At 34.5% G+C, this 8,302-nt stretch overlaps 1 protein-coding gene across 1 annotated transcript; it reads left to right on the top strand.

Annotated features, from left to right (window-relative positions):
* The first annotated feature begins 1,206 nt into the window (after positions 1 to 1,206).
* On the top strand, positions 1,207 to 8,050 carry LOC111301266 (rho GTPase-activating protein 1-like). Its single transcript, XM_022896813.2, has 5 exons — positions 1,207 to 2,160; positions 4,542 to 4,662; positions 4,878 to 4,997; positions 6,473 to 6,703; positions 7,215 to 8,050. The coding sequence occupies exons 1-5, from the start codon at positions 1,748 to 1,750 to the stop codon at positions 7,812 to 7,814; spliced, it is 1,485 nt and encodes a 494-aa protein (XP_022752548.2). The 5' UTR covers positions 1,207 to 1,747; the 3' UTR covers positions 7,815 to 8,050.
* The last annotated feature ends 252 nt before the right edge of the window (positions 8,051 to 8,302 follow it).

Here is an 8,302-nt window from a genome sequence, read left to right as displayed (position 1 = left end):
TTATATAAGATATTTTTAAATATTTATATTTAAAAAATAATATTTTATATTTTAAAAAATAATATTTTATTAATTTCTGGTCGGGTCGGGTTTGAGGCGAATAAAACCCGCCCCAAATCCGACCTGATGCCATCCCTAATAGTAACATATAAGACAGAGGCGAGCATATTGGAAACTGCAATTGAGTTTGGCCTTTGAGGGATTTACGGTGAAGTTTCCTATAACAAGTAAAGATTCCATAATTTGGATTTTAATTCAAATTGAAGGTGTAATTATGCTACTCAGGGATAAAATTGAGCTGTATATATCTCTGATTCGATCATTTTTAAAGAAATGTTGCATGTGACTTGGAGTAGAAAAAAATACCTTTCAAGGATCTAAAATCATCTTCAACTACCTATACTTTTATTTTTGGGATTACTTGAATAAATAGTTTTTGTCAACATCGATTGGTGAATGTCAATATCCCTTAGTTAGGAAAAAGTTCTTTCTTGATCTTGGTGGCTAGATGCACATGTCATCTCTCTGAATTCTCGGGTTCAAGGGCTATAAAATAAAAAGATTTTGAAGCATACACAACATAAAGAAAATGAGTTGAAATCATTGGGAATCACCTTGAATGGTTGATGATTGAAATTGTAAGCCACCATGAAGTTAAAATGGAAAATAATTAGATGATACTATTGGTTTGTAAAATCACCGTCAGCTGATTCTAACAAGCATTTTTGAAAAAGACTTTTCAACTCAAAACCACTTATTTTTTTTTGGGTTATTTTCTCAACCAGAAAAAATTAAAAATGATGTTACATAATAGGAAAAATAAAGATAAATTTATTTTTTTATATTCGTGATATATTCTTTTAATCAATGAATTTAAAATATTATCCGTAATAATATTTTAAATTTAATAAATGAATAAACATTGAATTATTTATCAAATATTTTATTCATTTACATGTTGATTATAAACAAATTAAATATGAATAAATTTTATTATATTTAAAATTTTTTTATTTGAGTAATGAATTATAAAATATTATCATTATTGTTTATTTAATTTAATAAATAAATAAAAATAAATAAAAATTAAATTTGTTTAAAAATTGTTTTTATCGTTCAATTTTTTTACACGCTAAAAACAAAAACTTTCATTCAATTCCACTGCCTAGTTTCCCCTTCAAAAAGAAAAATTTATACTGTATAACTGAGACATCAAAATCAGATTGATTTTAAAGAATTTCATGGAATTTCTTTCCCCAGCAATGCCATCCATCTCAAAAGCCAATAAATCAGCTTCAATTCCATCTCCCTATACAGCTACAACCCCACCATAATTCAGGTAGCCATTAACATTTTCTTTATAGAAAAGTCTTTTTCTCTTTCTCTTCTACATCAAGCTGCCACATTTTTATAACCATTAATAATTACTCTCTTCATTTCCCACCAAATTTTGCTTCTTCAACGCTCCAAAATCCCATAAACCAAAAACACCCAAAAGAAAATTAATACTAATTTTATATTTTATTTGTGAATTCAGTTAATGATTCTCACGTCCCACATTCTTTGAAAACACCCTTTTCCTTCAATCCAACTCTAACTGCTCTCCCTTCCAAATCTGATTCTAAAAGACAATTTTTTTTTTTTTTCAATTTTCCTTAATCTTTTTTTTTTTGGGTTTTATTGAGAAATAAAAATAATTTTTTGGGGGTTTTTATATTCGAGAAAAACGTTACTGTCATTGCCAGCCATGACCGAGGTCCTTCATTTCCCTTCACCTCCAAGCACTAATACTTCGTCTTCTTCTTCTTCTTCTGAAGAACCGGGCTTATCCTGTGCACCCCAGACATCCTTAACCTGCGCACAAAGTGATAGAGATGACTTTGTTAATGTAACAGGCTGTGACCCAGAAGAGGAGGAAGTGAAGGAAAGAGAGAAACAGGACAGAGATCAGCTGTCTTTGTTGGCTTTGCTTGTGACCCTTTTCAGGAAATCTTTGGCTGCTTGTAAGAGTACTGATAGAAGGGAGCTTTGTGCTATGGAGATCGGGTGGCCAACCAATGTCAGACATGTGGCACATGTTACCTTTGATAGGTTCAATGGCTTCTTGGGTTTGCCTGTTGAGTTTGAGCCTGAAGTTCCCAGGAGAGCTCCTAGTGCAAGGTTTCTGCTTTTCCCATTTTCTTTACCAAAGTTCCCTTTTTCTTTTTTTTGTGGCTGTTTCTTTTTGTTGAAATGTGAATGTGTGTTTTTGTGGGGTTTTTTTTTAGTCTTTTCTTGCTCTTACTTTTCCGGTCTATTGGCTTTGACGGTTGTTGGATGGTGGGTTTTCTGGTTTTTTTTTTTTTTTTTTTTTTTTTTTTTTTTTTTTTTTTGTGATGATTGTATTGGTGTATATGGAGTTGCTGGGGCTCAGTATTGGTGAATGCCAATAGCTGAAACTTGGTTAATTTCAATAGGTGATTATGTTTTTTTTTTTTTTTTTTTTTTTAAATTGACGTTCTGTTACTTTCTCTAAATTTTGAAATGAGAAATTATTGGAAGTGTGAAATTTGTGTTTTCAACTAGGACATTGGCGTTTTGTGATTTCTTTTGTTGACTCGGTGATGTTTTATGACATGCAATTCTTATAAAGTTAGATTTTCCAATGATTAAGTTGTTGAACCCCATCCACTTTCTCCAAAAATCTGGTCGGTTTGTCAGATTCATGAAATTCTCAACTTTTTTTATTTAATTGTTGACAATTAGGATGTTGTATTGGCTTATCAAGTTCTTAGAACTGCCATATGTAATTGCATGTATTTGGAAGGAGACACGGTTATATGAGAGGTTGAATATTCTTGCTCGAGTCTTATAACAATGTTATAATCCCATTTGTTGAACACTATTTGCTTAATTGGCTTGATCTGTTTGACCAAATACAGAAGTCCTTGGAAGACAAGTATTGAAACTAGGGATGGTCCTTTTTTAATCATTTTCATGTGGTATATTTTACCAATCAACTACATGTGGTTGAGAATCATAAAATTTACTACTGCTTTAAGGTATATTTACAAATGGCTTGACTAGGAATGTTCGTTCGGAGGATCTGTGAGTATTTGAAGCAGTTTTTTTAATTTCTCCCTGAAAGTTAACTACTTTTAGAAGATTCTGTTTCAATTCTTCTAATTTCTTGTACAACAGAGCCTGTTTATTTGCTTATCAAGTGCAGTTGCTCTCCAAACACACCATATTTTCTGATCAGTACCAAAAACTAAAATTTTTGAAATGCCTTTAAGTTGAGGTCCATTGCTAAGTCAAGTGACTAAATGAGGCATGCCTAAATGCTGGGTAGAAATATTTTTCCAATTTCCATGGTTGGGTCAACTAGTAGCTTATCTTGCTTTGTCATTGTGTTTCAGACATTGCTGGTAAAAGTCACCCATTTCTGAGAGTTCTGTATGATTCTTCTTGTATTTTTTTCTCCTCGATGTCTTCCCTCAAGGATCATCATTGGGGGAATAGGGTATCAGTGTTGAGTGTAAGTTTAGAATTGATTGTATGATGCAGGAATAGGTTTAGAGGTGCCAGTCTCATTGTCTTGTTAGCTGGGAAAGTGCTGTTTTTGACATATACAGTTGATGTGTTCTGCTTCCACTTTGACTTTTCTTGCAAATGATAAAACATCTGCGTTCCTTTGGGATAGTGAATCTCTAAGCTGGTTATGGTTTTCACAAAATTTGAGTCTGATGTGGAGTTCATGGTGGAAGGTAAAAATGTGTAGCATGCTTTCTTAGATCAATCATCTTCATGAGCTAAAACAATTGGTCAGTTATTTTATTATTCAGGATTGCTGCAGAACTTAATTGAATGTGATGATGTGGAATGCCAATTTGTCTTGGTTGTGGAGTTTATGTCATGGCTGTGGTAGAGAGCCTTTTTCAAGAATGAAAGTAGTTCAATTAGGCTACTTACTGATCGCAAAATTTCAGTTTGAGACTTCTTTTCTCATTCTACCTCTTCCACATCTATTATTGACAAGAGTCCTCATGCTACTAATGTTTTGTTTATCCCTTCAGAAAAGGAAACAAGTTAAGAGGATAAAAGATTTCTGGGGCATCCCTGTTTTATTTTTAAACAGAAATAGTATTAGCCCCGTCTTTTTTACCCTCTCTGTGGCTTATATGTTTAAGATCAGAATTTATAAGGATTGAAGAAAACAAGTCTCCATAAAAGGTCAAAGTGTTTGATGCAGCTTCTCTAGGGTTCAGAATTTTTTCGATGCAGCATGGAAAATACTTGAAAGTTCGAGTTGGATTTGCTGTGCAGATGCAAATACATATACATACATGCAAAATGTTGAAATACTTGATTTTGATTGTTTCAAATTGGCAATGGTACTGTTTAGTCTTCTTAATTTCAATCAGAGTCAGCAACTCCTCCAAAAAAAAAAAAAAATATTCCTTGCATGTAATTTGTAGGAAACTCATGGCCTGTATAGAACCCTGACACCTGAAAGCAGTCTCTCTTGATCAACACTTGACATCATAATTTTTTTTTGGTAGTGCAACTGTCTTTGGAGTTTCCACAGAATCCATGCAGTTGTCCTATGACTCCAGGGGGAACAGTGTGCCCACAATACTTTTGCTAATGCAAAGACGTTTGTATGCTCAAGGAGGCTTGCAGGTATTCTTTCTTTATTCATCCTTCCTCTTCAATATGCTATAGCTCCAAATAGTGGAGAATTTAGATTTTTTTTTTTTTTTTTGCATTTCCTCTTATCTATCTGATTAGGGCCAATTTTCTACACATTTCTGGTTTTGTTGAAGTTATTTGGAATTTTTTAAGGTTTGTAAGTTTTGTGCCCTGAGTTCAGCTTACTGTTGACTTCACACATGCAGGCAGAAGGGATTTTTAGAATTAATGCTGAAAACAGTCAGGAGGAGTATGTTAGAGAACAATTGAATGGTGGAGTGGTTCCAGAAGGGATTGACGTACACTGTTTGGCAGGACTAATCAAGGTATAGCAATGTCATTTAATCTCACTTTGTCATTCCTTTACCTGTATCTGAAGTTGTATTGGGTTATAGAGTTGAATGAAGAAATGAACTTACTGCAGATGATCTTAAAATTTCTCTGTTAGTTTTAGCTTGTATAATAATATTTCTCTCACCAGTTGCTCACCTGGTTGAAAATTGGGTGATTGATGGTGATAATTGTGTAGGTGACTTATGGTCAGAGTGGTGAATTACTTAAGATGACAATCATGCAAAACAGTTACATTCTAATCAACATACTTTATATTGGTCAACCTTCTGGTGTGTTTGACAAGGTGCATCTGAGTTACCACCTAACCAATATAACATAATTTGGAAAGTAAGGTAAGGTAAGAAAAAAGGGAAAAAGAATAGAAAAAGATATTTCTTCTTATGGGGCTTTGCTTAAGTTGTGGCTGTATGCTCTAACCCATCAATTTTTCAAGTAATATTTTGCTTTCAGACTCCATGATTTTGTAAAAGAAAACTTTAATTAATATGTGTTAAAGTTAAACATGGATTTGACGCATCTTTTGAGTCCTGTGTTTAACAATTCCTCATCCCATAATGCATAATTTTTTTTATGGGGAAGCAAATATGCTCTTTGTTAATTTGATTTCCAAACTAAAAATATTGTTTAACTTATTCTTCATTTTTGTAGCCATAAATGCATATTATTTTCTTTTTGGAACATTTGGAGGTCCCCTTGGCCTTAGGGTGTACAATTGGGAATAGCTCTTCCCGTCTCTTCAGCATCACCTTGCACAATTGGGAATAACTCTCCCCGTCCCTTAAGCATCACCACCCTTGGGAAGGATTTGAAAGTAACCGATCAACAACCAACTGAAGTCCTTGTTTCTGGTTGGACAATTGTTATCTATAATCCTGTTGGTCCTTTTTCCCGTTTCCCCACTTGGAGGGGGAAATGACGGCCATTGCTATCACATATGAAGAAACTGTAATTGAGTGGGAGGGGTGAAAAGTTTATACAGATAAGGTTATGACTCAGCGAGCCTTTTCATCTTGTTGGTCTCCAGTCTCAACAATCTAAGTCAAAAAATTATCCTTTCAGCTGCAGTTGCTTCAGCCAGAAAGTTCCCTATTCACTGTGAATTTCAGTGTTGATATTCAAAAGGATGATTCTGGCAAGCTTGCATTTGCCGCCGGAGAAATAATTTTCAACCATTATAGGAATTTTTTTTTTCTGAGAGATCTAACTCATTGTCCTTATTTATACATGATGTATACAGTTGAGTGGTGGTCAAGCACATGTCTTGGGCTCTGGAACACAGTTTTCTTAGATATTGCTTCTCATTCTTTAATGTATAAACATGCATCTTATGCTTATGCATATCCACATACGTCTGGGGGAAAATGAATTTAACCATATCTTCTTTTAAATTTACCAGTTTTTTTTTAATCAAATCCTAATATACTAATTTGATGTTTGTTATTCTTAGGCTTGGTTCAGAGAACTTCCGAGTGGAGTTTTGGATTCTTTATCTCCTGAGCAAGTAATGCGATGCCAGACAGAAGAACAGTGTGCTGAGCTTGCAAGACTTCTACCTCCAACCGAATCTGCTCTACTGGATTGGGCCATCAATCTCATGGCTGATGTTGTCCAGCAAGAACATCTAAACAAGATGAACGCACGCAATATTGCTATGGTTTTTGCACCAAACATGACTCAGGTGAGTTTCTAGGAATTTCACATATCTATTGACCAGAACATACGCCACTCACTTTTAAAACAGAAAAAACGAGGTGTTAAACAAATTTATTCCTAAATCACATTTTCTTGAGGATCTAATTTACATTTGAATAAGTTTGTGTCTACATTGGGTACTGAAAACAAGTACTTCATTAGTAAATCATTCATTTTCCTTCATTATGATTTGTGGTCCCAATCCCATCTTACACACTGATCATCAGGTAATTTTGTAATGAATGGATAAATTTCCAACAGAATCCCCTGTCTCGCCCTCCTATGTTTCTGAGTTCATTGATAGCCCTTTCACATTTCTTTGTCATCTCCTCCACTTCGTTCTTTTCTTACCACTGAGAAGTCACTCAGAAGGATTATTAAGCATCTTTCCCGCATCATCTATTCAAACATTTGAGAAAAATTTTATGGCAAGGCAGATCGCGTATTGGGTTGATTGTTGGTTCAATGACTGTCTTTATGGCTTATTTTGGCTGCAGATGGCAGATCCTTTGACTGCATTGATGTATGCAGTCCAAGTGATGAACTTTCTCAAGACACTTATCTTAAGGACCCTGCGAGAAAGAGAGGATTCTGTGGTAGAGCCTACCCTGGCATCCCGTCTGGAGCCTTTTGATGACAAGGGAGATCAGAGCACTTCACTCTCCTGCGTTCAATATACTGAAAAAGCTAATGAAGAGAAAGAGCTGGCATTCTTTGCTGAAGAACCTTCAAAAGAAAGTTTCAGGAATTACAGTCTAAACATTGCGATAACAGACGGAGAAGATCACAGTCAGATACCCTTTTTCCTCAAACAAATCTGTGATGAAGATCATTCTGATGAGACTCCAGCCCTGGTTGAAACGTTTATCAGTGAAACAGACGCCATTTTAGCTAACTATCTGAAGCCTGGTACTCTAATAAATACTGGAAAGATTAATATTGGTCAATCAAGTAATTCAAGTCTCAAGAAGGGGCCCAACAAAATTAGTGAGCAGCAATCCATACTTCAGATTACAAACCCTGTTGAGAAGACCAAAGGAATCAGCAATTTGAGCCGCATAGGTTCAAGGATAGAACGTATTGAAGCATGGCGTTGAAGGATGCTTAACAGCAGTTGGGCCCTAACTGATACTTTGACAAGATTGCTGTGCATGTTTGTTCATTTTGGAAGTTGTGATGAAAAATTTGTGAAATGTTCATGTATCTTTTCAGTGTGATGAGTGGTTTGCTTATCCTTCTGTAATATCATGGATGACGATTCTACACTTCATAGCTTGACCCTAACATTTCTGCTTTTCATAAAAACGACTATCAACATTGGAATCCTATCAAATGTGGTTTCTCACCGTCACTGTCATTCCCATAATAATTCACTTTCGTTCTTTTTTTTTCTTTTTTTCATTCCCCCACTGGTCCTTATATCCAATAATGTCTATTATGCTCTGACTTCTAAGAAACTTCCGTATTATGACGTAGATTTTTCGTTTTGTGTATTGTTGTGATTGTTTTGTTTTAAATAAAAAAATTTATATTATCATAATTTGTGATGATATATCAAATATTAAATATATATTTTAATTTTTAT

Source organism: Durio zibethinus, chromosome 15, assembly GCF_047325235.1.
Source record: "Durio zibethinus cultivar Kanyao isolate XHJ-2024 chromosome 15, ASM4732523v1, whole genome shotgun sequence".
NCBI lineage: Eukaryota > Viridiplantae > Streptophyta > Magnoliopsida > Malvales > Malvaceae > Durio > Durio zibethinus.
Note: the sequence above shows the minus strand (reverse complement) of the source record. Positions and strands in the feature narration are given on the sequence as shown.

Excerpts from the sequence above, each read along its gene's own strand:
- LOC111301266 (XM_022896813.2), top strand. The coding sequence starts at position 1,748 with ATGACCGAGGTCCTTCATTTCCCTTCACCTCCAAGCACTAATACTTCG. Across the intron at positions 4,663-4,877 it reads ATGCTCAAGGAGGCTTGCAG|GCAGAAGGGATTTTTAGAAT; the intron begins GTATTCTTTCTT and ends TCACACATGCAG. Across the intron at positions 4,998-6,472 it reads GTTTGGCAGGACTAATCAAG|GCTTGGTTCAGAGAACTTCC; the intron begins GTATAGCAATGT and ends TGTTATTCTTAG.